The sequence below is a fragment of the Aspergillus sydowii genome (assembly GCF_001890705.1).
Source record: "Aspergillus sydowii CBS 593.65 unplaced genomic scaffold ASPSYscaffold_16, whole genome shotgun sequence".
NCBI classification, from domain to species: Eukaryota; Fungi; Ascomycota; class Eurotiomycetes; order Eurotiales; family Aspergillaceae; genus Aspergillus; species Aspergillus sydowii.
Window position 1 is genome coordinate 63,254 of NW_024467874.1, and position 24,703 is coordinate 87,956.

At 49.4% G+C, this 24,703-nt stretch overlaps 12 protein-coding genes across 12 annotated transcripts; 5 read left to right on the plus strand and 7 right to left on the minus strand.

Moving 5' to 3' along the window:
* Nucleotides 1–126: 126 nt before the first annotated feature.
* On the minus strand, nucleotides 127–552 carry ASPSYDRAFT_94518 (uncharacterized protein; the record flags this gene model as incomplete). Its single annotated transcript, XM_040852976.1, has 1 exon — nucleotides 127–552. The coding sequence occupies one exon, from the start codon at nucleotides 550–552 to the stop codon at nucleotides 127–129; it is 426 nt and encodes a 141-aa protein (XP_040697112.1).
* Nucleotides 553–664: 112 nt separating this feature from the next.
* On the minus strand, nucleotides 665–2,867 carry ASPSYDRAFT_523829 (uncharacterized protein). Its single transcript, XM_040848477.1, has 3 exons — nucleotides 2,507–2,867; nucleotides 1,374–2,445; nucleotides 665–1,311 (listed from the first exon to the last, which is right to left on the minus strand). Exons 1-3 carry the CDS (start codon nucleotides 2,631–2,633, stop codon nucleotides 948–950), a joined length of 1,563 nt encoding a protein of 520 aa, XP_040697113.1. The 5' UTR covers nucleotides 2,634–2,867; the 3' UTR covers nucleotides 665–947.
* A 480-nt stretch (nucleotides 2,868–3,347) lies between these two features.
* Nucleotides 3,348–3,799, minus strand: ASPSYDRAFT_50815 (uncharacterized protein; the record flags this gene model as incomplete). The annotated part of the gene is made up of 1 exon (XM_040848159.1): nucleotides 3,348–3,799. A coding segment is annotated over exon 1 (248 nt), but the record flags the coding sequence as incomplete, so codon positions are not given.
* A 715-nt stretch (nucleotides 3,800–4,514) lies between these two features.
* ASPSYDRAFT_36255 (cytochrome and DOMON domain-containing protein) lies at nucleotides 4,515–5,808 on the minus strand (the record flags this gene model as incomplete). Its single annotated transcript, XM_040845406.1, has 2 exons — nucleotides 4,515–5,683; nucleotides 5,763–5,808. The coding sequence occupies 2 exons, from the start codon at nucleotides 5,806–5,808 to the stop codon at nucleotides 4,515–4,517; spliced, it is 1,215 nt and encodes a 404-aa protein (XP_040697115.1).
* Nucleotides 5,809–6,271: 463 nt separating this feature from the next.
* Nucleotides 6,272–7,016, plus strand: ASPSYDRAFT_523611 (uncharacterized protein). The gene has a single exon (XM_040848471.1). It carries the CDS (start codon nucleotides 6,452–6,454, stop codon nucleotides 6,902–6,904), a length of 453 nt encoding a protein of 150 aa, XP_040697116.1. The 5' UTR covers nucleotides 6,272–6,451; the 3' UTR covers nucleotides 6,905–7,016.
* A 112-nt stretch (nucleotides 7,017–7,128) lies between these two features.
* ASPSYDRAFT_136828 (uncharacterized protein) lies at nucleotides 7,129–8,534 on the minus strand (the record flags this gene model as incomplete). Its single annotated transcript, XM_040840775.1, has 3 exons — nucleotides 7,129–7,605; nucleotides 7,641–8,076; nucleotides 8,164–8,534. The coding sequence occupies 3 exons, from the start codon at nucleotides 8,532–8,534 to the stop codon at nucleotides 7,129–7,131; spliced, it is 1,284 nt and encodes a 427-aa protein (XP_040697117.1).
* A 640-nt stretch (nucleotides 8,535–9,174) lies between these two features.
* ASPSYDRAFT_162635 (uncharacterized protein) lies at nucleotides 9,175–13,778 on the minus strand (the record flags this gene model as incomplete). The annotated part of the gene is given in 12 exon segments (XM_040843095.1): nucleotides 9,175–9,468; nucleotides 9,523–9,644; nucleotides 9,708–10,194; nucleotides 10,244–10,752; nucleotides 10,766–11,031; nucleotides 11,116–11,206; nucleotides 11,258–11,423; nucleotides 11,760–12,311; nucleotides 12,373–13,010; nucleotides 13,063–13,159; nucleotides 13,210–13,496; nucleotides 13,553–13,778. 12 exon segments carry the CDS (start codon nucleotides 13,776–13,778, stop codon nucleotides 9,175–9,177), a joined length of 3,735 nt encoding a protein of 1,244 aa, XP_040697118.1.
* On the minus strand, nucleotides 13,439–14,237 carry ASPSYDRAFT_50820 (uncharacterized protein). The gene is made up of 2 exons (XM_040848160.1): nucleotides 13,553–14,237; nucleotides 13,439–13,496 (listed from the first exon to the last, which is right to left on the minus strand). The coding sequence occupies exon 1, from the start codon at nucleotides 14,072–14,074 to the stop codon at nucleotides 13,880–13,882; it is 195 nt and encodes a 64-aa protein (XP_040697119.1). The 5' UTR covers nucleotides 14,075–14,237; the 3' UTR covers nucleotides 13,439–13,496; nucleotides 13,553–13,879.
* Nucleotides 14,238–16,702: 2,465 nt separating this feature from the next.
* Nucleotides 16,703–18,713, plus strand: ASPSYDRAFT_94524 (putative MFS peptide transporter; the record flags this gene model as incomplete). Its single annotated transcript, XM_040852977.1, has 4 exons — nucleotides 16,703–16,991; nucleotides 17,044–17,163; nucleotides 17,216–17,828; nucleotides 17,882–18,713. 4 exons carry the CDS (start codon nucleotides 16,703–16,705, stop codon nucleotides 18,711–18,713), a joined length of 1,854 nt encoding a protein of 617 aa, XP_040697120.1.
* Nucleotides 18,714–19,003: 290 nt separating this feature from the next.
* Nucleotides 19,004–21,835, plus strand: ASPSYDRAFT_187366 (Zn(II)2Cys6 transcription factor). Its single transcript, XM_040843590.1, has 3 exons — nucleotides 19,004–19,890; nucleotides 19,947–20,381; nucleotides 20,446–21,835. Exons 1-3 carry the CDS (start codon nucleotides 19,265–19,267, stop codon nucleotides 21,515–21,517), a joined length of 2,133 nt encoding a protein of 710 aa, XP_040697121.1. The 5' UTR covers nucleotides 19,004–19,264; the 3' UTR covers nucleotides 21,518–21,835.
* A 253-nt stretch (nucleotides 21,836–22,088) lies between these two features.
* ASPSYDRAFT_1163648 (uncharacterized protein) lies at nucleotides 22,089–22,694 on the plus strand (the record flags this gene model as incomplete). Its single annotated transcript, XM_040840131.1, has 1 exon — nucleotides 22,089–22,694. The coding sequence occupies one exon, from the start codon at nucleotides 22,089–22,091 to the stop codon at nucleotides 22,692–22,694; it is 606 nt and encodes a 201-aa protein (XP_040697122.1).
* A 917-nt stretch (nucleotides 22,695–23,611) lies between these two features.
* Nucleotides 23,612–24,523, plus strand: ASPSYDRAFT_36261 (uncharacterized protein; the record flags this gene model as incomplete). Its single annotated transcript, XM_040845407.1, has 1 exon — nucleotides 23,612–24,523. One exon carries the CDS (start codon nucleotides 23,612–23,614, stop codon nucleotides 24,521–24,523), a length of 912 nt encoding a protein of 303 aa, XP_040697123.1.
* Nucleotides 24,524–24,703: the final 180 nt, after the last annotated feature.

Sequence of the window (24,703 nt, forward strand, 5' to 3'; positions counted from 1 at the left end):
AAAACTGCGCATGTCTGTTGGACTTCAAATGTAGCACATCCTGTCGATCCAAAACACGGTAGACATCCTTAAGTATAGTGAACTGTAGAGACGTTCCGAGTTTGCCAGCAGCTGGCCGCATTCAACTTAGTGGACATAGCCCATTCCCCTCCTCCACCACTGCCAAACACCCTTCTGTTCCATCATGTTCCCAAATTCCTTCACGCTCTCTACCTCCTCCAGTCCAATTTCTATCTCATCGTGTCTCTCGTTCTTCATCTCGCCTCTTTTCCATTTCACCCCCGCCGGTCCTCGACTCTCTTCCCCGTCTCCCACCGTTGCGGAGGCTGGCCGGCTCGCAAGTTGGAAATCTTTATATCTCAAATTTTTCACAACGCTCACCCACGACTCAACGGCATCTTTGTCCTTCCCCTCAACGTACATGATCCCCGGGCAGCCGCCTGAGCGGAGAAGGGCGAAACAATTTAGACTGTCTGCTGCGCGTTTCAGGGCGGCGACCTTTTTACGGGAGGTAATGTGATGTGTGCGGATGAGGGCATTATAGTAGGTCATTTTGGTTTAGTTTATATTGATTCGTCGTGCATTTCTGCTTGAATGTCAAGACAAAGCTTTGGGTGATGGGTATTGTTAGAGATTAAGTTAAGAGTTGGGGGGTCACGGATATTTACTTTCGGAGAGGGAACGAAAAGTATGACGTTGTGTTTGGGTTAACTGAGAGAAAACAGCGCTAAGTAAAACTACCCACATCGAAACATCTTCATTCGGTCAAGGCTAGAGACGCCAGTTTCCCCACCCCGCCCCCTTCTTTTCTACGACACTAACACACACTTTCCCTAGAGAGTGTATACAAATACTGTAAAATAAAACTACAAAGAAATGTATCTTACCGTATATTGAGCTTGTGCAAATCGAATCTCGCTCAAGGCCATTATGCAGATAGAGAAGTCTCAGACACGCTCTACTTCAACAGTTTTGGCACTCTTCTCATCACCTTCTTCCGATGATACAGGCTGCTCCCAATGGTTCTCGCCCCGAGCAATAGCCGCACTATCGCCCTCGAAAAGAAGGGCCATGTTCTCCAAACTGTAACCCCTAGTCTCAGGGTAGAAAAAGTACGAAGTGAAAGCATAACAGACGAGGATAGCAACAAACACGAAGTAGTACTTCCAACCGATGGCAGACAACGCGATGGGGTTGACAAAGGTGTTGAAGATCAATGCTCCGAGTGCTGACAACCAGGCGACACTCAGACCGCGGGATCGAAGAGTGTACGGCCAGATTTCGACGGGGTAGGCGACCAATAATGGGGTCCTATTATAATGAGTTAATCGTTCGTGAGATGCGCAAACAAAAGAGAAAGACCCTGAACTTACAAGGCTATATCGTAACCCGCAAAATATATGAAAATAAATGGGATTACAGCTGTCCCTGTAGGCGCAGAGCCGGTCGAAGCAAATGAGCCAGAGAGACCGGTAATGGTGATGTAGCTGGCAAGCATGACGCTCGCAGAGATCAGGAATAGAGGACGCCTGCCGGCACGATCTACTAATAATGCGCCAAAAGCGCCAAATATTAGGTTCCAGATCTGAAGGCAGCCCGATATGAGTAGCTGATCCTTTGCCGCCGTTACGCCAACAGTGTCGAGCACCATGGCTAGATAGTAGGAGACCACACCGTTACCAGACCATTGAGAGAAGATACCAAGAGTAACCGTAATTAAGAGACGATGGCGGTTCCCAGGCGTCTTAACCATATCTGAATAGCTGGACGATGCAGCAGATTCCTTTTCCGCAGCGATTGCTCCTTGGATCTCATGAATTTCATAGTGAATAAGCGGTGTAGTAAGGTCACCACCTGCGTGTAAGTCTGCGAGAACCTTACGAGCATCTTCCACGCGGTCCTGGCCAACTAGCCAGCGGGGGCTTTCTGGCGTCAGCAAAAAGCCTGGAATAGCAATAAGTGGGCAAAGCATCTGTAGGAGAGTGGGCAACCGCCATGACCAAGATGAGTTGTACGTGCGGGTTGCAAATGTGACCCAGGAGGAAATCACAGCCCCAAAGTAGTACCCAATCATAAAAAGACTAGATGATATACTTCGATGAGCGGGGTACGCAATCTCATTCAATAGGAGAGGGGGTGCATTGCTGACCCAGCCAGCACTCAGACCAACAAGAACGCGCGACACAATAAAGACGCTGTCGTTGGGAGCGGCCGCGCCCAGGATTGAACCAGCCAGGATAAGGATAATGCCTATCCAAACGCAGGGCTTTCGACCAAACCTGTTACTGCACCATGCAGCAAGAGCTGTTGAAACAAGTGCACCGATCGAGTAAATGGCGTTAATAAATCCGAGCCAGGTGCTAGAGGGCTGTTGCATGAAATCCATCCAGCTATCTAGTGATTGAAGGCCATTGACCAAGGAACCGTCGAAGCCATTGGAAGAGGCTGCGGTGGTCAGAATTGTATGGCTAATGTAGCTCAAACTAAGAAGAAAAAGGGTCCTTACAGAAGAAGATTAAGGATAAAATGCAAAAATTGAGCCTACGCAACTGGGAACTCTTCCACCATGTGGTCTTCGGGAGAACAGCTGCCAGCTGATCATGATTGGGATTCTGGGGCGCCTTTGCGGTCATTTTCGGACATAATCTCGTCGATCCCAATGGTGGAAGATGCCAGCTTGCTGCCTGTGTACTCTGCAATACCTGTCTCTTCTCAAGCTTCCAGATTCGAACAGCCGACTTCCAATCTGCACGGCAATTGTTTGCGTAGTTGATAAAGATGTCGACACCCGGATTGATGTGGCATCCAAGTGCCGGGCTCGGGATGGTTTCGAGGTTTTATACGCCAGGGCCCTTGCCCTGCGCCGAAGATTTGCCGGCAATAGCTGGGGAAGAATGGGGAGGGAACATCACTAGTTAAGAGTAGTAGATGGCTGACTACCTAGCCTCCAATACAGGGACTTGGGGTCGGAATGTGGGGATTTGATGTTCCGTTTTTGTAACTTTGTTCCTCCAAATCCCAAAAATACGTACCGGCTTGAAACCTGCGGCCCCCGTGAGATTTCCCTCGCAACCGATTCATGTTGGTCGATCGGTATTAGCGATGAAACCTCGCGCCTTCACAATGAAGTCTACACGTATAGTGTACGTTGATTGGAATAGTGGTCGGCTCGCCCTAAAAGTTTCTGATCTGCTGTCAATGCGGAATCGATCAGAGATAGGAGGCGAGAGTGCAGAGTGCAGAGTGCAGACTGAAAGGTCGCAGCCCATCACTCGCGAGTCATACAGGGGGCCCCAGCTGACTTTTCCCCAGCAGGCACAACCAGCAACTCCGAACATCAGCGGGGATGAAACTGGACCGGGAATACCCCAGGAAACAAGCAAAGTACGTCATGCTTCCCCCGGCATGTTTCCGAGTTCCAGCGACATTTGTATTTTCCAATCGACGCAAAACCCGCAAAGTCCTAACGACCGTCACCTATCAGGCCGCCGGCGATCATCGGAGCAGGGAAATGCCATAGGCATTATTATATTGCACGCACATGCGCTAGAGGCAATTAGAAGCAAAGACTCAGACATGCTTCGCCGTTTCAGTTCGGGCCCCCTCGCCAGATAACCACCCGAGAAGAGTACGGCCGAGATGTCGTGCACGGCCTGACAGTGATCATTAAGCCTTTTGGGCGGTGGGCAAGCATCTCTGCTCGTAGTTTGGTTCGGAAGAGCCATGTGTTTCGAGGCGACGATTTAATGTGCGGGGTTTGAGAAGCAGTGGGGAAAATGCGGGGGAATCTGCGTTCGGCCACCATATTGAGCTGGAAGCTCGAAACAAAAAGTGGTTGTCACAGACTGACAGCAATCAGCATACTACCCACGCGGATTGATGACGTGGATTTGGTGTCGGAGCGAAGAGACAGAAAACGCCCAGCGTGACCATGATAACGCTGATCCTGCTAGAACAAACCACACGATGACATCGTTCCACACCAAATCCCCGATTTTGCGATCACTGCGAAACACTCAAACTATATTTTTTAAGGCCTATCAATACCGACTATACCAAGCTACCTTCAAGTTGCCGTCCCAGAGCGTTATCATCTTTCGTCTTGGGACCCCCCGAGGTTCGCTTGACCGTCAGAATTCGTATTCTATCTCATCAAATCCGCGCCTAGCGCTGGCGTATGCTGATTCTTCGCGTCGACTCAAGGAACGGAATATTCTTAGCTGAAAGGAAAAAGAAAAAACAAGTGGCTGAACTACCGTATCAACACAGCCACATTACTCAGTGCTTCATAATCGACAGGTAACGAGCATTATTCTGTTTATAACCAATAACACAATGTGTATTACTCCGGAGATGATTACCACTTCAAGTCTCCGCGAACAACTCAGGTGTCGATCACATACCATTTCTCGTCAAGTCGTTCTACCCTGTGTGGAGGTGACTTGCTACTCCGAAGCTCTCTAACTAGAATGAGTTTCTCCCGATACCCAGCCGTGACCACATGCCCCCGCGCTTCATCTTGGATTCTGGCCATTACCAGATCCTGACGACGCCTCAGATTCTTTCCGTCCATTTGAATCCCTGTTGCGGATAGTTTCCCTGCTGTTCTCTCTCGCAGTCCTGAGCACCTGGGCTGTCGCATAAACCAAACCCATAACACCAGCAATCACCGAGTAAGCAATAACGGCGCTCTTTGGCGTATTGGGATTCCTGCCAATACCCGCCAAGCGGAAACCAAGACCACCGGTGATAACACCAAGGATGATCGCCAATCGACCTAACCATCTATGGACGAGAAAAAAGATACTTTTTCCTCCCGTGCGTCGAAAGTGCAGATGCTGGAGCAGGCCCATTGCTGGCTGGAACATAATGAGGAGTCCAATTACGATCAGCCCTAGGATCGGATGAGGGTCATCCATGACATCGTTGTCTCTTCCCATTTTGATTCCAAGCCCCATCCCTGCAATGGCCAAACAAAGGGTGATAATCTGAAGTGGCGCATGTGCCTTCACGATGATACCGCGGATGGGAAGTGCAGTAAGCAGACCGAAAGAGGGGAATAGAAGGACAAATGCAATGCCCATGATAAAACCGTGAGCGATCAGCATGTTTGGGCTGTTTCCTGCGCCTCGCCCGACCTCGCTAGGCCGCTTTGAGGGAGAATTTGGTTCAAAGTTGAGGAATGGATTGTCCGATGTTGAAATAGCGCTTGACAAAGCCACGCTTGTCCCACCAAAGTCATCATGGATGCTTATCTCCGCTTCTAGGCTGCTAGATTCAATTGCTGCGCCTCGCTTGTATGCGAAGATCCACGATGAACTGCCCGAATAGCTACACGAGTCGCAGCGGACGTTCGCTGTTATCAGCCCGTCCTGGATACCGCTGCCCTCCAACAGGGAAAGCTGGGCTTTAGGATTGTGACGTGGCTGGACATGTCCGGTTCCCGAACGGGGCGATATAGTCACATTCTCCGATGGCGCTGAATATAGGACGAAGATATCCGCGCCAGCCATGTGTGTTCCTTGGCCGAGCCCTACCCATTCCAGGGTTGTCGGGCCGCGAATCTGGAAGAAAATCGGCCCTGAACCTGAGGACACAGTGCTCTCCGGGGCGGTAACACTGTAGAATATCTCACTGTTACTTCCCGGCGAGAATGTGTCGATTTGAGCCGCTCCAAGGGAACCTATCGAGTCAGCGTATTGTCACTGAAGCTATATCATGAGAAACAAAAGTATAAGGGCAGAATGATTAAAAAAGCTTACATAGCCCCAGTACGGCGGCTTCCGTTGCAAGATTTGGGCACCTCATTGCGAATTTGATATATTGGAATTGACAGAAAAAAGCCCTGGGGATAGCCTGCTATATATACCCTAGGGTCCAGGGATTTGAGCAATGATAAAGGTAAGAAAGTTGAAACCCAGCCATGGTAAGATCTGCACCCCGAGGGTCACGAAAGCCTTTTCGGCCGGAGCTCTTTGAATCATTGTCCCGGTTGACTTTTAGGGCTAAGAGTGAACGTCAGCGCCGAGAAGATCAAGAAAAACCGCGAACCTTATTGGCGAACTCCCAGAGCGGTTTTCTGCTGAAATGAATTTAATGAAATCGTGGCCAACTCTGACTGTGCCGGAACTCTGGTGGACTTGGACTCGGCCTTCCTTGGCTTTTCTCATTACGCAGTCATCACCAATGCAGTACTCGTAAGTGGTAACCCATCTAGCTCATCACACCAGATAATTTGTGCACAATTCGCCCCTCCATCCCAGTATGTCCATCGGGAAACGTTCTACTAGGAGCAAAGCCAACTCACCAGGCCAGGATGAACTGTTTCAACTTAGCCTAGGATCACTAAATTAACAAATAACTGATTCATGTCCTGCCCTGAACCATGTTTAGTATTATATATTTGCGGTGATAAGAATGATTAATTTCTCCACTCAATTGGTGCAAATGCATGCCCGCTTGCTCTGGCCGCCTGGCGGTTCTCCTGCGCGTCGATCATGGGACGTCCGGTGATCATCTGGAGTTTAAAAGTACATCGGAAGTCTCTGATCTAATAGCACTCACTGAGTCAGTCATCAATGCTCATTTCCCAGAGTCCGTGACGAAACGCTTCACAAGCAATGAGGCAATCCTCACCAGTGCCATTCAGACGTATTCTAGCAGGTTTTACCTCCCCGGCCCCTTGCGTCGAATAATTATTTATATTACTGGGAATATAGAGTGGAAAGTGATGAGTTCTTTGACCCGACACCCCACTGTTTCCCCTTTTTTGATTGAAGGCCGCTATCTGTCTTTTCTTTTTTTCCTTTTTTTCCTTTTTTTCCTTTTTTTCCTTTTTTTCCTTTTTTTCCTTTTTTTCTCTTTTCTTTTTTTTCGGTTGCAGTTTGAGGCACAAATCATTTGAGTATTAATATCTGACATCTGAGATTCGAAATAAAAAAATTAGTATTCGGAACCCTTTTTCTTTTCTTTTTTTTTTTTTTCCTTTCCCAAAACACACTATGAACTGAATCGTTGAAGCTTAGCCTGCTTGCCACCCCTCTCTTGGGGTCTTTGTACTCGAATCTGAAGGCCATAGCATCTTCCCATGCAGAGCAGAGACTGTCGTCACATAATAATATTGGAGGTTTAGTAGTTCAACCAGAACTCCATCCACACCTGGTGGTCAATTCGAACAACAAATGAACATTCCTTCACAATATCCCAGAGCGTCTCACACGCGACAGCAATTTTCGACAGAACGCTTGGGTTGTCATAAAATTTTGTATAATCATACCGACTGTGTATTCCTAGCATTCCATTTGGGATACCATCTCGGGGTTGCAGAGTAACAAATTTGAGGTTCGGGAGTTCATTGGTAAGTCTGTACATGGGCACATCCACAGTACGCATATTTAGCGACCCAACCGTGTCGAATACGGAGAAACTAATATTTCTGATTGTAAGGCAGTGGAGGGACTTTGGGAGCTCTTGTTTCGGAGTATAGGGGTACTGGTCGATCTCGATATGGATGAGGTTTTTGAAAGTAGCAAAGGAGCCGTATTTCGAGCACCTACTCCAACGAGTGGGATGGATGTATTCCCAATCAAGATTGCATCTGAGTGTCTGAATGTTATTATTTTGTGAGGAAGAATTGATACAAGCTCGGAAGGGTCGAATTGGCTTGATTCTTCGATATTGTTGCCGTCGTAGTTGCATCCATAGTAGCTGAAGTGCTTGAGACATCTGCATCCATCCACTATTGCTGTGAGACTTTCAGTATCGAGACAAGCCTCTAAGAGCGACAAAGACGAGATGTTTAGGGTTTCTAGCTGTATTTCGAACAGTGGACAGCCCTCGGCATCTCCATTAAGATTAATTAATGTGAACTCCTCTAGATGGGGTAGTTCCTGGATATAGTCGAGGTCGACCATGGATCCAGACTCGGTAAGAGTCAAGTCTCTAATCACAACGGATTTCAGGTTTCTTAGGTATGGCTGAGCGGGGTTATTCGTGTGCCACTGGGTGAATAGTGGCTCAAGGTCATATAGCCCCTCCTCTCCAATGGTTAATTTCAACCGCTCTAGATTCGGCATACTAGAAGCCAAAACGACCATATACGGGTTAGACTTCATAGCTGCTGCCTCCATGAATAAACGAGTCCTGCAGATACCAGAAACCTACTGAAAACCGGTGGCGAGCACTTTGAATGTATCGGCACCAAACTCCACCTCACAGACATCCTCATCATCGAATACGTTTTCTGAGTTATCAAAGGCCGCACTTCTTACACAAGAGGCGAGGTCTGGACGAGAGATCAAGGTTCGGGTGAAGAGGACCAGGGGTATAATGCGTCCTGGTGGTGTACCAATTTTGTGGCAGCACTGGCAGTTAACTTCACGAACAAAATCGCGGTAGAGCAATGGTTGAGCAATTGAGTAGAGACGCTTCGAGGATATACAGAGGGATTGGAGCTCGTATTTGTACATGAAATGGTCGAAGTGAGAGAGAATGAGGAGGAGCAGTTCGGTTGGAAGATCCAACAGCTTGGCCATGGTGGAAATGTGACGGTGACGATGGAAATCAAGGTGCAGGACATGGAAAAGTAACAGAACGAGAAGAAAGGTTGAAGAAAAGGAAGGCGAGCAGAGTGAGGCGAAAGTGGATGAGGAAGAAAGAGAAAACATAGGCAGAGTTTATGATGAGCACTTTGCTCTAGCCCTCGCACTGGATGAGCAACAACCAACCAAGCCTCTACCATCTCTCTCTTTCTCTCTCTCTCTCTCTCTCTCTCTGTTACTCTCATAGGTCCCTAACCGTCAATAAGCGCCGTAGTAAACGACGTTCCAGAGGATACAACACGTCGGAGGATTGAAAAGAATGATTTTTGACTGTCTCATATGACACTTGGGTATATGAAATAAACCCACCAGCCCGGGCCCAGCGCGGTCGCTGAGTATAAATACCCTCAAGAACTAGAGTTAGGCAGGTTGTTTTGATTGCCTGAAGGGCAACAAGTAAGCAACAACAGGTGGGAATTTCGTAGGAACCAGACTATAATAATATCATTATACACGACGAACCATGTGATATGGGTATGTAGGACGCATTTCTATTTAGGTATTGCCCAGCTTCTATCCTGATATATACATAAGTATCTCATCATCCCATTATATACGAGCATAGTAGCCCTCTCTATAGCTTTTCTTCCAACCTTACACCGCTCCACTGAGGCCCCTCCGCGGCAATAAGATACCCGTCTTCACAAACCGAGTAGGCTACCCTGGGCAACCCGGCGTAAAATTCATCGTATTGCGGATCTAATGCACCAACAAGGCTCTGCACTGAACCATCGGGGTGCAGTTCGGCCCACGGCTTGATGCACGTACTTCCGGCGCAGGATTTCAGGACGAGTAGGAGGGCATCAAGCCGGTTTTTGAAAGCCTGAGGCGTGGTTCTGTAGACATTGTGAATTTGATGAGGGTCGGCCTAAGGTCTACTGTTAGTTTCCTCCTTGAGACGGTAATGAGGAAGTGAAAATACATTTAGATCGTATAATTCGTGATCACCGGTGCACCATACAGCGTAAAAAAGGTTATACTTCTCGCCGACAATGCGCACGGATTTGTACGTGTTGTTTGGCATGCGGTATGTGCCTTCGGGGGCTGTGTTGTTTGTTAGTCGGCAACGGCTCGGACGGAGAGGGTATATAGATTTGATAAACATACAGAGATTCGCATACTGCCCTTCAAGCACCGCAGCACCCCAATACTCCACGGTTACATGCTCATGTGCAACGGCAGCACTATCTTTAGCAATCCGCATCGGCGTTCCATCAAAATCGTTCCGTAATGGCAACCCAAGAAGCTCAAATATCGTTGGAGCAAAATCAATGTGCGTTGTGACTTGGGAGTCCGTCTGGCCGGGCTTGATCCCCGGTCCGCGGACCAAAAAAGGCACGCGGATGTCCTCCTCATAGGAGGTCGACTTCCCTGGCGGGAGCCGATGCTGTCCAATATGAAACCCGTTGTCCGAACTGTAAATCACATATGTGTTATTGAGCTGGCCGCTGCGCTCTAGGCGGTTTAGAAGGTTGTCGACCATTTCGTCGACGCCTTGTAGAGCGCGGAGACGTTGGCGGTAGAAGAAGTCTTCGTAGTCGACAACGGATTGATTTTGGTGTTCTAGGTCTTTTATCCAGCTGGGGCCGGTTTGCTGCACTTTGTCAGATTTTGAATACTCTTTGGCTGGCCAAGGATCTTACGTTAAGTGGGTTAAAGGACGGCGTGCGCGGTACACGAGTATCAGCGAAGAGATGTGCATGGCGAGGCGCTGGGATCGGTGCTTGCGGTGGTGTCCCCGCGGTGCGATTGGGGTCTTGCTCGAAATGTGGCGCGATGGGCGCAACAGTTAAGAACCAGGGTCGTTTCTCGTCTTCCAACGCATCGTCCAGGAAGCCGAGAGCTTTTTCCTCGGTGACGTCTGTTGTATACCGACCTGCGTAGCTCTTCGGGGGATCGTGATTGCGCTGATAACTTGATTTCCAGTAGGAGTATGTGAATGGGTCTAGGAGGAAGTCCGAGCCGTTGAATCCCTTAACGAATGGGTTGTTGTAGGTCTGAACGCTGTGGGCGTTGAATAGCTTGCCGACGTAATAGGTGTTGTATCCGGCATTTTGCAGCCACACGGGGAACCAGTCCTCGTTGAAGCCTTGGGAAATGAATTTAGGATACCCACCTGCAACAGTCAGCTTTGGATCCTGAAACGCAGAACCTGATTCACATACCGTACGGTGGACTGACGTCCGTAACGTTTGTGTTATGGGCTTGCCTCCCCGTCCAGAGGCTGACGCGTGACGGACAGCAAAGCGCGGTCGTAACAAAGTGGTTCGTGAAATCAATTCCCTGATCTCGAATGCGATTGCTAACGTGGGGCATATACTCGACGGAATTCATAGTCAAGTCTTGGTCATCTGTGAAGACGAAGAGAAAGTTGGGCCGGGACTTAGGGCTGGCCTCAGAAAGGGCCGAGAGTCCGGCCAAAGCAACAAGGCTGCTGAGCTTCATGGTGCCTTTTCTGAGGACGCAGTTTTGGGGTTCTGCTGCACGTAATTGAGCGAGATCCAGCTTTATACACCACACGCGCAAAACGTCAGAATCCTTAACCGGTGCTTGGTGATCGGCGGTTCGCAACTCATTAGGGCCGATGGCGCGATCTGCCAAATGAGCTCCACCGAAGTATCAAACAAGTTCCTCTGATTTCGTTCCGTCACTTTGACTTCGGGACTCGTATTCCTGGGTTTGAAACATTGTATTGTTACTCACTTGGGCCGCTGCGTTTGGAATCCTGGAAGGAGTCTTCAAGCAGGAGTTATCAGTTAGTACTGGCAAGGGACCGAGGACACTGGAGACAGCCTTGCCTTCGTCCCTCCACGTAGGAGAAACCTACGCCATCGTTGTCAAGTCGTAACCCGTTAAGCCTCATGATGCTACGAAAAATAATAATTGAGATAGGAGCTTAGGACGCCTTAAAAAATGAGTTTGGCACCACGAATCCTTGCCTGAGCATTGAGGTGAGCATCCATGATAAATATTCTCTCTCGGCGAATTCCATCCTTTGTGGCCAATAAGAGTTCTCTAGCAAACAAGCGAACATGGAGATGCAATTTTCGATTGTCAAACTATCAACAATCCTTTGCCGGATGCTGGAGAACATGCCCTTTTCTCACAATCGCATCATCTCCAAGTCTCCCTCCTGTAAAGCGATTTTGTCCCGCAAACCGCAGGGGTATCTAACTGTCGATTGAGACCTTCTTCCCACACTACCTCGCCGCCTCTCGTCCGAATGTACTTGTACACAAAGCTCTGGCCCGCTGGTAGTCTGACTGTGGCATACCATATCGGCTGGGAGGATGTATAGCGGTCGGCATGGAAAACAACTCCCTTTGCAGGATCCCAGCTACCAAGGTCCAAGATCGAGCCGACGGCTCGTATGCCTTCTCCCCATACAGTTGAGGCGGTAACTTCGAACGTAACCGAAATTAGAGGAGGGATCTCACATGGCATAGGTGTTGCAATTGGAAATCCATTCATCGGAGGCCAAGCACTGATTGTAGCAGCGCTGTATGTCCCCTGTACGCTAGTAGCGGAGCAAGTCGGTGGGACGCTCGGTGTTCCGGGCTCTCCCCATGGTGACGGGGAGATCGCATTTCGGCGACGATTTGCTGTTATTAAGGATGAATACGACCATGCGAGGTCGTATGCGGACATGTGAGACCCGTCGCGTCTTGAAAATTGCTCCGAGAGCGAACCGTTATGGGACGCGTATGTTTTCTGTCTGAAGTTCAGTTTCTACAGCTTAACATAATCTGCTCGATGAGGGGAATCAACATACCACAATTCGCATGAAGCCATCTGCGTACGTACGGACGGCATCAACCAATTGGTAATATATCTCAGTTGACGACGAATAGGTCCCAGGTGCCGCCGAGGGGTGCAGATTCTGGAAGAACGGAAGTGATACCTGTGTTATAGTTATGGAACCAAGGCGATTCCATTGATATATGGCACTGTATAGCTGCTCTGCTGCAGCCAGTGTGCATAAGAACCATGGATTTCCTCCGTAATACTGGTCCTCAGGGTAACGACCAATGGCAACAGCCTGGTCTTGGCTACGATCTGCATTGATATCGTATAAATCTCGGAAGGTGTCCATCAGTTTATGATGGCTAGCCAAGGCACGGGCTGAGCATGGCTGGAAAGTAGCATCGTCGCATCCCGCGCGAGGGTTAAATGCGTAATTAACGCCTAGGAGCGTACTCGAATCCTTTCCACTTCGACCGCCGTCGAGATTGCTGCGGATAAATCTCCCTGTCCAGAACGATTGCAACAAGCACAAAATCTGGGGCGCTTGCGATACGCATTCGGGGCAGGAAAACCCTATACTTCGAGAAAACACACTTCCTTCGACCAGAGCGCGATAGGATACGGATAAAGTGAAGAACGAGCGCCCGTAGAGCTCCTCCCATAAATCTATCCACGTCAGATGATCTAATCTCACGCGTCAATGAAATGACTTGCTCACCAAACCCTGGCTGATTCCAGTACTGCGCCACATACGACAGATCATTTCGTATGACAGGCCATACGAGGCCTGTAGCAACCTGATGATAGCCCTGACTCTGCAAACATTCAATCCTGAGCTTGCAGGCCAATAGAGCAATGTGCCCACCAGCAGCCACCACCCGAGTTCAATCATCGTAGTCGCTCGCAAAGCAGGCCCATCCCGCTGTGGTCGTCCCCATGACCCAGAGAAAGGTGTCTCGTCCACCGCAAACTTTGCTTTTCCCAATCCCTGTCCATCATCAAGTCCACCGCTCGGGTTTTCCACGATCTGCACCCTGGCCTGAGACGATATCCACGCTTGGATTATGGGTAAAAGGTCGGAATCACCTTCTCTGAACATCTCCACCAATGTCCGAACCACTAGGCTCGAATCCCGTGTCCAAGTAAAGAAATCTTCTCATCAATACCCAAGTGAGAATCCGAGCTCATGAAGTCTTGGGCTAACGTACAGTCTGGGTTCGACCGACTGGGGCTTGCAATCAGCACCCCTGCCGTGGCCCCTTCGGCCCATTTGCCGTCGTCGCCGATTAAATTAAGTATAGCTGCTCGAGAAATGTTGGCTTCGCTGGAGAGCCAACTGTCAAGCTCGGAGTGTTTGGTGCGGGGTTCATGTGTGACCCAGAAAGTCAACATCCCTAGGATAAAGAACTGGGAGACGATCGAGAACGTTATCATCTTTTTGTTCTACAGTTTCTCGACTATTCAGAGAGGTGGTTCGTGCGGTTGGTTCTTTCGCCGTTTGTCTTGGGAAGAATAAAAGGTAAGAGGTGGGTGGACTAGGCTGGTTGGTGAGGGTGAGGAGGGCTTGGATCTGAGAGCAAAATCAAGTGATACTCTGCGTCACCCGCAGACTCGGCACCTTCCACGGAGACGGAAAAGCCTTTCATATCCTTGTTTTTGGTGGATATCTTAATGCTGGTTATTACTGAGTAAACTAGGCTGGGCAAACCACATGGCCGACGCATTCCCATAATGTGAGTGCAACAAGGGATAGAAAACGAGGCGGAATAATAAATAACAGGAAGATATAACTAAAAGATAACCAAAGAAAAATAGGTGGATTATACACAGCAGATATGTTATGAGATATATTCCATCTAAAAGCCAGTTTCTGGGGGTGAATATCCATGTAAAGCGATGTACGGTAATCGGGGTAAAAATAAATGTTCAGCTGGCCCGAGGTGCAGTCCATTTAAAGTCCATCGACTCCCCGATCACAGCTGAGATTCCGAAATATCGCTGTTCAACTGCATTAACATCACTGTCCTCTTTGGTGCAGTGCTAACCCCAGGTGCCTCCACTTCTGTACCATATTCAATTCTCGTCTCCTTGCAAGTGCTCTGAATTTCCTTGGGTTACACGGTCTTGTATCTTAGCGCTAGCCTCCTTGGGGTTTTGCTATTTGATTTTAACCTTTATCTCTTGAGGTTAAAAGATATTTTGTAAATCTTCGCTGTAGTAAGAAGAAAAGCTAGCATAGATACCGCCTTATAACGAAAGGAGATAGTTCGAAGAACTCGGACTCGATTTACTTGGGCTGCTATAAACCAAGCGCCTAGAGGAGACTAAAACTTAATATATAACTGAGCTTGTGAAGCGATTAGTCCTCAGTCATGAATTATTATTGTTTCAGTATATTGCATTCTCCTTTGTGACAACACTGTCAACAACGGGGACAACAGTAACCAAGGAAAGTAAAACAGCCGTGGCAGTTGTTTACTGAATACTTGGATTACCTACAAGAACATGAACACGGTATAGAAGGGACTTCCGGCGTTTTCGAGATCAGTCATTAGGGTTTCCTTTTCGGGAATAAATGAAGCCATAAGTGTCTGGAAGCCAATATAAAGACTACTAGTTAGGGGATTGGCACTTCAAGTTTATCCAATGCCCGCCACCCATCCATCACTCCCAGATAAGCATAAGATTTGCAGGCTGGGCCTGCTTTTGGTCATCTCAGTCTCGAGGGAATAACTTGAAACCAATATGCTTGAAGCCGAGGTGTGGTCGACAGCGACGGGATGTGGTGCTATCATGGACAGAAGCCACAGGATTGCTAATGTCTCTGTCTCCACAGGCGATGAATCGAAATTGAGTTTGATTGTGGTCACTAGACTCACACCGTTGGTGTGTGGTTCAGACATCGCAAGCAGGGGCCGAGGATTGCCGCCACCAAAGCCAGATAAGATGAGACTCTCCGCATGACTCTCGCAGTCTTCGACGGTAATTATTGGTTGATTCAAGTAAAACACAGCTGGGATGTGCATCCATCCAGATCCTTTGACAGACTGCTCTGTGGGTCACCCCGGGCTTGGGGGATGGAACCCTGCATTGATACCTCGTGCTTTTTGCGAGCGAACATTGTCAAAGTTCTGGAAGCTTATCTGCAGCAAAGCGCTGCGTTTTTCCCTCTTCAAGAATGACTGACCCTTACTTTACTGGTCGTTAGTGGAGCGAAAAGCAACCACTTGCATTCCGGCTCTGTATTCTGTACTCTGGGCCAGCACACCGGACCGGTGTTAGCGAGGCGGAAATGGCGCCATCTCTCAAGTCTCGAATCCAGCCTCCCCAATGCAACTTAGCAATATTCGCTATCAATGAGCAAACTAGCATCCTAGCCAGTTTTGTCTACCGAGGTGAAATTGGCGGGTTAATATTATCAAAGAGAAATGGCATCTCCATCCTTGCATGGCTTGGCGAGCCTTGGCCCGGACATCTCATATATTCGCGGAACCTGGATTGAGGCGATTACCAACAGCAGAGACACAACGAAAAGACGAGACGAGATAGGACGGACTGATTCCGGGGTTCTGCCCACACCTGAACACAAAGTGCTCCGGATTGAGTTTGGGACTTGACTTCCCTGCAGTTGAGGTCGCATCAACAGATCCTTTGAGCCCTGATTGGCCATGCCAAGCGGGAAGGTTACACTGGAGCGCACTCTTAGAGCCCGTGCTTGATTCCGCCACTGGGGGCTAGCCAATCACGCACCATGGAGCTCTGATAACGCCAAGTCAGGTGGCTTCAGGAGAGCGATAAGCCCTCTCGGCTCTCAATTGCAGAGAAAGAAGTAAGCATGCCTCCAAGCAGGACCAAGACCAGAAAGACCTTCCAGAAACAAACTAGACGCTGAGTATTGGACAATTGGCTTTCTTTGCTGTCGGTTACAGCCGGCCAACAGGCTGGGCGCTGATACCAAACGATGTTGCGCAGCACTAATTCGGCCAAAGCCCCGGGGATGGATCATGGTGCCATCGGAAATTATACTGTTATCATCTGTAGACTCGATTAGACTGGGAGGCCAACTGATGGCCAAGCACGACGAAATTTGCTCCCAAGCGCGCGGCGAACCCCGACGACTTTCGACGATGGATCCATCGATTTTGTTCTCGCCTGCTGCTGGCACGCGATTGCCATCCTGTTCGGTTCCTTCCCCAGCCCCATGATTCGCTGCTGTCTTGTTATTCCTATTTCTTGTGCAGCCCCGGCTCCTACCTTAAAAGCGCATTGCTTCCCCGCCATCCTTTTAACTTTTCTTTTCTTCTCTTCTCTTGTGAGACCACTCCGCACAGTCTTGTCATCCATACCAGATTGTCGCCATGAACCAGGCAGACTCCGCTGAGATCGGCGAAGTCATCGCCTCCCAGAAAAATGCCCAGCTTCCGTCTGAGAAGGAGAAGGACCTGATCGCCAAGGAGGCCATCGTTGAGGAACGCCCTCCTCAATACCCTGCTGGCGAGGAAAATGAGGCTTTGAACAAGCTTCACCCCACTCCCGAGGAGATGCATACTCTCCGTCGTGTTTCTGGGCCTCTTAACTGGATCACCTTCTCCGTGGCTTTCGTCGAGCTATGCGAGCGTTTCTCCTACTACGGAACCACCGCTGTTTGTACGCGACCTGTGTTCTAAAAACCGCTATTAGCTTTTCTGACTTGCAACAGTCGTCAACTTCATTCAACAACCCCTGCCTCCTGGGTCTACCACTGGTGCTCTTGCTGGCGGATCTGACGTTCCTGGTGCCCTGGGGATGGGTCAGCAGGCCTCTACTGGTTTGACTTTGTGTAAGTAACACGGCATACTTGCTTGCCATTTCTTTCAATACTAACCTGTTAGTCAACTCCTTCTGGTCGTACGTGATGCCCCTCGCCGGTGCTTGGGTGGCCGATCAGTACTTGGGTCGTTTCCGAACAATCATGTTTTCCATCGGCGCTGCGTTGGTCGGTCACGTCATCCTCATCATTTCCGCCATTCCTCCTGTGATTGCAAACCCTAATGGCGCTATTGGCTGTTTCGCAATTGGCCTGATTATTATGGGCGTTGGAACTGGTGGTTTCAAGTCGAACATATCGGCCCTGATCGCTGAACAGTACCCTGATGAGCGGCCTGTGATTAAGACATTGCCATCAGGTGAACGCATCATAATCGACCCGGCTGCCACAGTTGCTCGTGTTTATCTCTACTTTTACTTGATGATCAACGTTGGCTCACTTACTGGTCAAATCAGCATGGTCTACGCCGAGCGTGGAGTCGGCTTTTGGCTGTCATTCTTGTTACCTACGCTCATGTTCTGCTTATCGCCACTGGTGCTGTTCCTCTGCCGAAACAAGTACCACCTAGTGCCTCCGACAGGCTCTGTTTATACCCAGGCGTACCGCCTGATTAGGGAAGGTATCAGGAATCACTGGTCCGTCAAGACAGTCAAGGTGGCCGGTATTCCTTTCAAGATGTATGTTTCATACTTTCAGCTCCCTTATTCTACACGCTTCTAACGACGACCAGGTTCAAGAAAAATGGTACGGACTTCTGGGATACTGTGAAGCCCAGCACTCTTGGGGATAACCGTCCGAATTGGATGACCTTTGATGACGAGTGGGTTGATGAAGTGGCGCGTGGTTTGAAGGCGTGCCGAGTATTTTTATGGTATCCCCTGTACTGGCTCGCCTACAACCAAATGCTCAACAATCTCACATCCCAAGCTGCAACTATGAAACTCAATGGGGTTCCCAACGATATCATCAACAACTTCAACCCTCTTGCTCTGATCATTTTCATCCCAATTTTCGACCGCTTACTGTATCCCTCCCTTCGCCGTATTGGGATTAACTTCACTCCGCTCAAGCGTATCACAGCTGGCTTCTTCGTTGCCGGGAGCGGGATGATTGTTGCCACCGTCACTCAACACTATATCTACAAGCTCGGCGAATGTGGAGATCAACCTAATGATTGTCTTCCGGAAATACATGCTCCAATCTCTGTCTGGGTGCAGGCCCTCACCTACATCTTGGGTGGCATTTCCGAGATTCTGGCCTCCGTCACATCCCTCGAGTACGCCTATACCAAGGCACCTAAAAACATGCGCAGTCTCGTACAGGCTGTTTCTCTTTTCATGAATGCCATTTCCTCTGCCATCGGCCAGGCTCTGGTAGGTCTATCGGACGACCCCTTGCTTGTGTGGAACTACGCTCTTGTTGCCATCCTGGCCTTTATCGGCGGCATCGGCTTCTGGGCCAGCAATTACAAGCTGGATAGACAGGAGGATGAGCTGAACACCCTTAAGCAGTCGCGGTATGAGGGGTCAGGGTTGAAACAGGACGAGGAGGCGAGAACTTGAACGTATTTCTTTGAACTGGCGAAATGATCAAGTCATGTTGATATGTTGAATGACGAATGATATTTCACACGATCCGTGTATGAATAACCATCACTGCAAACTGAGTAGTCAAAGCGGTTGTAGCTCAATGTTTTGTTCCAGGGATTTCTCCACGTAGTCGGGGTGTAGGAAACTTTGACAGCAACCTCCACTTGAAGACGGACCCACCAACCGCAAGCTGGGGGGTCTGGGGTCTCTGTCAACCGCATATTAGTGTCTCCAAAAGTCACGTGGATTCTATCTGCACGTACTGAAGCATTCGAAAGCCAACGTAACATTACATATGGTCCAAGGGTGGTTCTATGGACATATGAAAGCGCCTTTTAGCCACATTGTCCCTAAAGAGCGTTGTGTTGCAAAGGCATTGCTCGTTTGCCCCAAGCTTGACCGGCTTGTGAAAGACTTCGGTTTCCCGTCGCCCAAGCTCAGGTGGGGTCCCTTTTCCGCCCGTTCGACAACTCGAACGAATTCCTTTCCAATGCAATTGAACCTTCCCTCGACCACCTACTACAATGCCCAATAATATCAGCAAAAACACGGACCCCGTAACTCCTACTTCTCCGCTCCCGCCCCGCCCGTATAGATCACACAAAATCCCTGCCTGCGACTTTTGCCGGAAGCGGAGAAGTCGATGTACGCAGGAAATCGCCGATCAGCCATGTCTTTTATGTCGTATGCACGGGGTCTCCTGTTCAAGAGCAGTTGACAAGCCCACGGCAACTACAAAGAGGCGGCGTCTGGCAGACAATACGCCCCAGGAAACCCAGGAGCAGCACCCGAGGCCCTCTCCGTCGCCTGCAGCAGGAAGCACCGTCCATCAGCCCGCAAGACGTGCAGCGACGCCTGGCTTTACTCAAAACGATGCACCCAACCAATCCGGCCATATTGTTGGACCAGCAATGGCTCGCGACGCCCAGGTTCTTGAGCGATGCATGTCGTCCATTTCCAACACAGCGGTTTCCTACGCCAGACCCAACCCTTACAGTGTTTACTCCGATGATACCCGCAATCCGGTTATCTACATGAAAGTTCCCCGGCAGCGTAACATTGCGCCTTCGGGGAACGGCACCGCGGGGTTCAGACAGTTCGAGGCAATGGAAAAGGTCGTTGAGCCCTTGGGGCCCGAACTATGCAACGTGTTCGTAACAGACTATTTTCTATAGGAGGGAAAAGCATCTGACAGTACCTCTCTAGCTACTTTAACAACATCCAACCGTCATTCCCGATTCTAGACGAGAAAACCGTCATAGAGGCTTACCAGCATGATGGTCTCCCGTATGCACTGGCCTGTGAGATCTATGCTTGCTCGCTCCTTCTCTGGAGAAGTTCCCCAAGAATAACCGCCACTAGCCGTGCCGTCCCAGACATTCGATACATGTGGAACCTGACCGTCAGTGCGATGAATGACGATTTTCTGAGTCCCAATTTTTCCACAGTCCTGGCCTGTATCCTGGATCTCCTGGGTCGTCCAATCACTTCCATCACCTACAATGCCATCAATGTTGGCCGGGTCGTTGCACTGTCTCAGAGCCTGGGACTGAACCGCAATCCTACCACATGGGGTCTTGATCCTCGTCAGAAGAGCCTTCGAATACGAACATGGTGGGGGATCTTAATCCATGACCAATGGTGCGGTTTCCCTTATCGGGCTTATTATATTGGTATTGGTGAAAGAAAATGCTAATTTACTTAGGGCGAGTCTCTCACACGGGACGCCACCTCACATACACAAATCAGTCTGGGACGTGCCATTACCGGACTCGGACTCATTGCTGATTAGCATGCCGTCCGATGCAGAATTCCCATCGGATGCTCGAATCCAGGGAGCTTACTCCTTTATTGCTCTTTGCTCTTTAACTTCTCTTCTCGGAAAAATCTTGCCACTAATATATGTCTTGGAGACCCCGCCCCTGGAAAGCTCGTTCAGAGAGTTGCGGCGACACGAGACCGCACTGAACGAGTGGGAAGAAACTCTACCATCTTGGCTATGCCCGACCTCGCCGAGATTCGAGAGAAAAGCAGCAGGGGCCCTGAATCTGCAACTCTCATTCCTGGCAGTTAAGCTATGCCTTTCCAGGATTGCTCTCTTGGAGATCCACCGATCCAACGAGTCGGCTGCGGATGAAGATAGAATGTACTACCGGTCGAGATGTCGGAAAGCGGCAAGAGCCGTAATAGACTTCGCGACCAGCCTGGAAAGAGATGAGATACATACTTTCTGGTTACCATATACAGCATATCACTTCACCTCGGCTGCCACGCTGACCCTCCGCTGCGCGCTAGAAGCCGAAAACGCCGACACTGCACGGGAATGCGTAGCCAGCGCAAAGAAGCTGATGAGCTTTCTGCGCGACAAGAAAAACAACGCGAACTGGGATCTTACCGATATCTGCCTGGGACAATGTGAAGCCGTTGTCGATAGGCTATGTGACACTGATTATTTGGAGATGTGGCGAAAGCATCCGCACACTGGACAGCACGCAGTCGACAGGATAAATCAAGAAAATAATAACAGTAACGCGCCAGGGCCTCAGTTTCCAGTTCATGGGAGCGCAGCCGATCATGCAGCTCCACCCGAGGGCCCATTCCAACAGCTCCCCAACCAGCCTATGGGTGATCCTGCGGTCGATGGAATTGGGGATCCAGGCTTTCTTCAAACGTTCATGACGTTCGGATCAATGCCAGGCCTGATAGGCGAAACGCCAGCGTTTCCCGATCTTTGGCAGATGCCGTATTTAGATGAGTACGGTTACCGTGGTATTTAGTTAGCGGTCTTTAGAAGCGGCTTACTCATTACCCATGAAGTTATATATAAAGAGGGTTCAAAATGCGCCCACGAGGGGAAGCAAATTACGCCAGCCATAGTCTATGTAGTACCTTCCTGGGTTTAACCATCGAGTGAATCTCCGTATAAGTAGGTATATGTAAGTACCATTTCCTGGGTGGTTTATATCTCGGCATATCTTAGACTGCCGATACCACACATTCCTAAGTTCTAAAAGTCAGAAAGAAAGCTTTCATATAATGATACCTAATGTGCAGTGTAGCGACCTGCTTAGATTATTTGGTAATGAATAACCCCTTATAATCGGGAGAATTTCCGTCTATATCGAGCTCCAGGTAAAAAGGAGGAACACTAGTCTCTACACTAGAAGTACAGGACCACAATGGCGTATTAACTCCCCATAATGTATGTTATAGACGGTAGCAGACACTGAGTAACACAAGTAGCACCAGTAACACAATAGGGTAGCGCTACTCAGCGTTTCTTGACTCCATAGACTCTACGCCTTCCACAAACACATTTCGGAATGCGAGTGACTACAATCTGTCAATATGAGCGGCCACGAACTGAATCAGGGCAGACAACCTGAATACCTCAGAGGCTCGTTCTGTCAGGACTACATCGCTCGCATCAAAAAGAAGCGTCTGACTGGGGGCATTCCACGTGAGGACCAAGTTGATCACCTTTGGCAGCGGGTCTTCAAAATCTACTTTGAGCATCAGTCCAGGCCCGCGCTGTTCGATGTGCAGAGGGAGGCGTACGCCACCGAGAAGTCGCAAAAGAGAAGTAACATCTCCGTTGTCAATCGACGTGGAGAGCCTGCTAGTGCGCACAAGGTCGTCTGGTTCGAAGCAAAGCGCCCCAAGGGCACGGAGCCTAGTAGAGAAACAATGCCCAGCCAGAAGGATTGGGAAGAAGTCAGGGGCGAGATACGGGACTATATGGTAACTTCCCGGGCGTCGGATGGTGATGTGCAGCGCATGTATGGGGTTACAGCAATAGGTATGTATGCTCGCATGTTTGAATTGCCAAGGCACAGTGGCCGGTTTCAGGCAGTTGATGACGGACGCACCTTCCATGTCGAGGCCGATGGGCTTGCTATCGAAGAACTCGTTCGAAGATGGGTCAGTGTTATTTCTAACGGCTTCAACATATAATGGTTGGGTTTGGAATTCCCTTGCTGTAACGAGTGGGACCGGTGCCGATATTTGTGATATACGCATGACTCTGAAGGGTTTCTTCAACGTCATGTCTGGGCCGCTCCCCCCTTCGAGGCATCCTCTGCCCGGCTTGTCCGGGGGCAGGGAGTTCTAAGGGAACTGGCAAGCTTAAAGCTGGGTAGGTTGGTTTCATGACCCGGGAACCCTGGAAAGGCTTCCGGGATGGTCTTCCAAGATTTGATAGCGTACGTCAGTGCCTCCAAGTATGAATTAAAATAAAGGGCAGGAGCCAACAGAGCCCTTCAGCAAATCCGCAATGTCTCAGCAATTTCCTGATACTATCATCGATTCAGATACCGAATTCAGCAGATGTATTTTGTGTGGAGGGGCCACCGATGTGGCGCACCCCGTCTGGCTAGGTGTTTTCAGAGTCCGTATGTATCCATTAACTGTATATCTGACACACTGCTCATTTATTAGTGGCGCCACGGGATGGGAAGGTCAAGCTGTATGAGCTGTGCACCTTCTATCATGAGGTCACCCTGAATATACAGTCAGACAAAAGGATATCAATCTGGCCGAAAGATGACCCCTGGTCAACCAGAAATGATGTGACTTGGCCAGGGAGGAGAGTATTTCCTTTTCCACGAGCGCTGCTGGCAATATTTGATCAAGTGCTTTGGGCAAGAGTTTATCGGCATTGAGAAATTATACGATGCCCTAAGAATGCTCCCGCCACCTAAACGCGAGTATATGTCGCATGTTATGGTAGAGTTGACAATTGATTGATTTCCTTGAAAGATCCGTCCTTCTTACGTGTGACCGATTATTATCCCTGCCTTTCGTCCGGCTGGGAAGAGCTCTTGGTGGACACACAGAACGCCCCAGCCCCTTCAAGGAGAGTTACCCTGACGATGAGAAAGTGGTGCAACCCAAGTGACTCGTTCCGATGTCTATCCCAGGAACTGCGCCATGTTATTGCACGATCACTGCCCACGCGGGACTTCCTCAGTCTGCGTCTCGCATCAGAAGCAATGGCAGCACTGTTTAATGACGGTTGGTTTTGGAGATCGCGCTTCGAGTGTGACGGTGACCGGGGCTTCCTTCACCACGTTCTTCGAGAGCATGGTGACAATATTCAGATTGACTGGCGGCTTCTCTACCATGCCTCAGCAAAGCTCGAAAACAGATTTGAGCTCACAGTCCCGGTATGGGAAACAGTCCGACGGATCCAAGACACGGTTAAAGCGGACGAAGGCGCAATGGAACGACCGTTGGGCTTTTACGGTAGGTCATTGCAAGATTACCACAATGACACTTGTGCCGTGGGGAGACGAATCGAAAGGGTTAGAATGCCCTCATCTCTAGCTAAGATCGAGGTATCCTTTAAATTCGCTGGATCCAAGCCGTATCCAACAGAAATACTGGGGTTGGAGTTTATTGATAAGGACGGCACCAGTGTGACTGTGGGATCAAAGGATTCCGAGGTCGACATTACAAAATGCCGCGAATTGTTCAGTGAATTTACCAAGAGCCAAGAAGCCCAATGTCGCCTTGATAGTGCTGGACTGCATGCACTGTTCGATGCGCGGTCATTCGTCGGGTTCCGCATCAGCTACAACGCCCAGGCAATCTATCGCATTGGTATCTTGAACAGGCATCACAAGTCCAAGGCCCAGCCTGAGATTCTAGGCTACGAGCCCGATGGCTGTTCCAGGTTTGATATGGGCCTAAATGTGGTGGTCCAGGTTGTCGCCACATTTGAGGTGAGCACATCGGTCGATCACTTATTGAATGCATTAATCAACCTGGAAATAGAGTCATAGCTTGGTAGACTTGGGATTAAGGGGTTCGGGCAAGCGTAATCCTATGTATGGGCGCCGGCCTATAATTAATCCAAAGAAAGTCGACGCGGATAGGTATGGGTGGCAGATCGATGAAAGGGCTGACTATACTTGGCTTCACAGTGACTAGACTGGTGACTTATTGCATCAGTTATCGTTCGC

Bases quoted from the DNA above. Each gene is read 5' to 3' on its own strand.
- ASPSYDRAFT_523611 (XM_040848471.1), top strand. From the start codon at position 6,452: ATGCCCGCTTGCTCTGGCCGCCTGGCGGTTCTCCTGCGCGTCGATCAT.
- ASPSYDRAFT_50820 (XM_040848160.1), bottom strand. From the start codon at position 14,074: ATGGGAATGCGTCGGCCATGTGGTTTGCCCAGCCTAGTTTACTCAGTA.
- ASPSYDRAFT_187366 (XM_040843590.1), top strand. From the start codon at position 19,265: ATGCCCAATAATATCAGCAAAAACACGGACCCCGTAACTCCTACTTCT. The intron at 19,891-19,946 runs GTTCGTAACAGA...GTACCTCTCTAG, and splicing joins GGGCCCGAACTATGCAACGT to CTACTTTAACAACATCCAAC. The intron at 20,382-20,445 runs GTGCGGTTTCCC...TAATTTACTTAG, and splicing joins ATCTTAATCCATGACCAATG to GGCGAGTCTCTCACACGGGA.
- ASPSYDRAFT_523829 (XM_040848477.1), bottom strand. From the start codon at position 2,633: ATGACCGCAAAGGCGCCCCAGAATCCCAATCATGATCAGCTGGCAGCT. The intron at 2,446-2,506 runs GTAAGGACCCTT...TGACCACCGCAG, and splicing joins TTTATCCTTAATCTTCTTCT to CCTCTTCCAATGGCTTCGAC. The intron at 1,312-1,373 runs GTAAGTTCAGGG...TCATTATAATAG, and splicing joins GCGGGTTACGATATAGCCTT to GACCCCATTATTGGTCGCCT.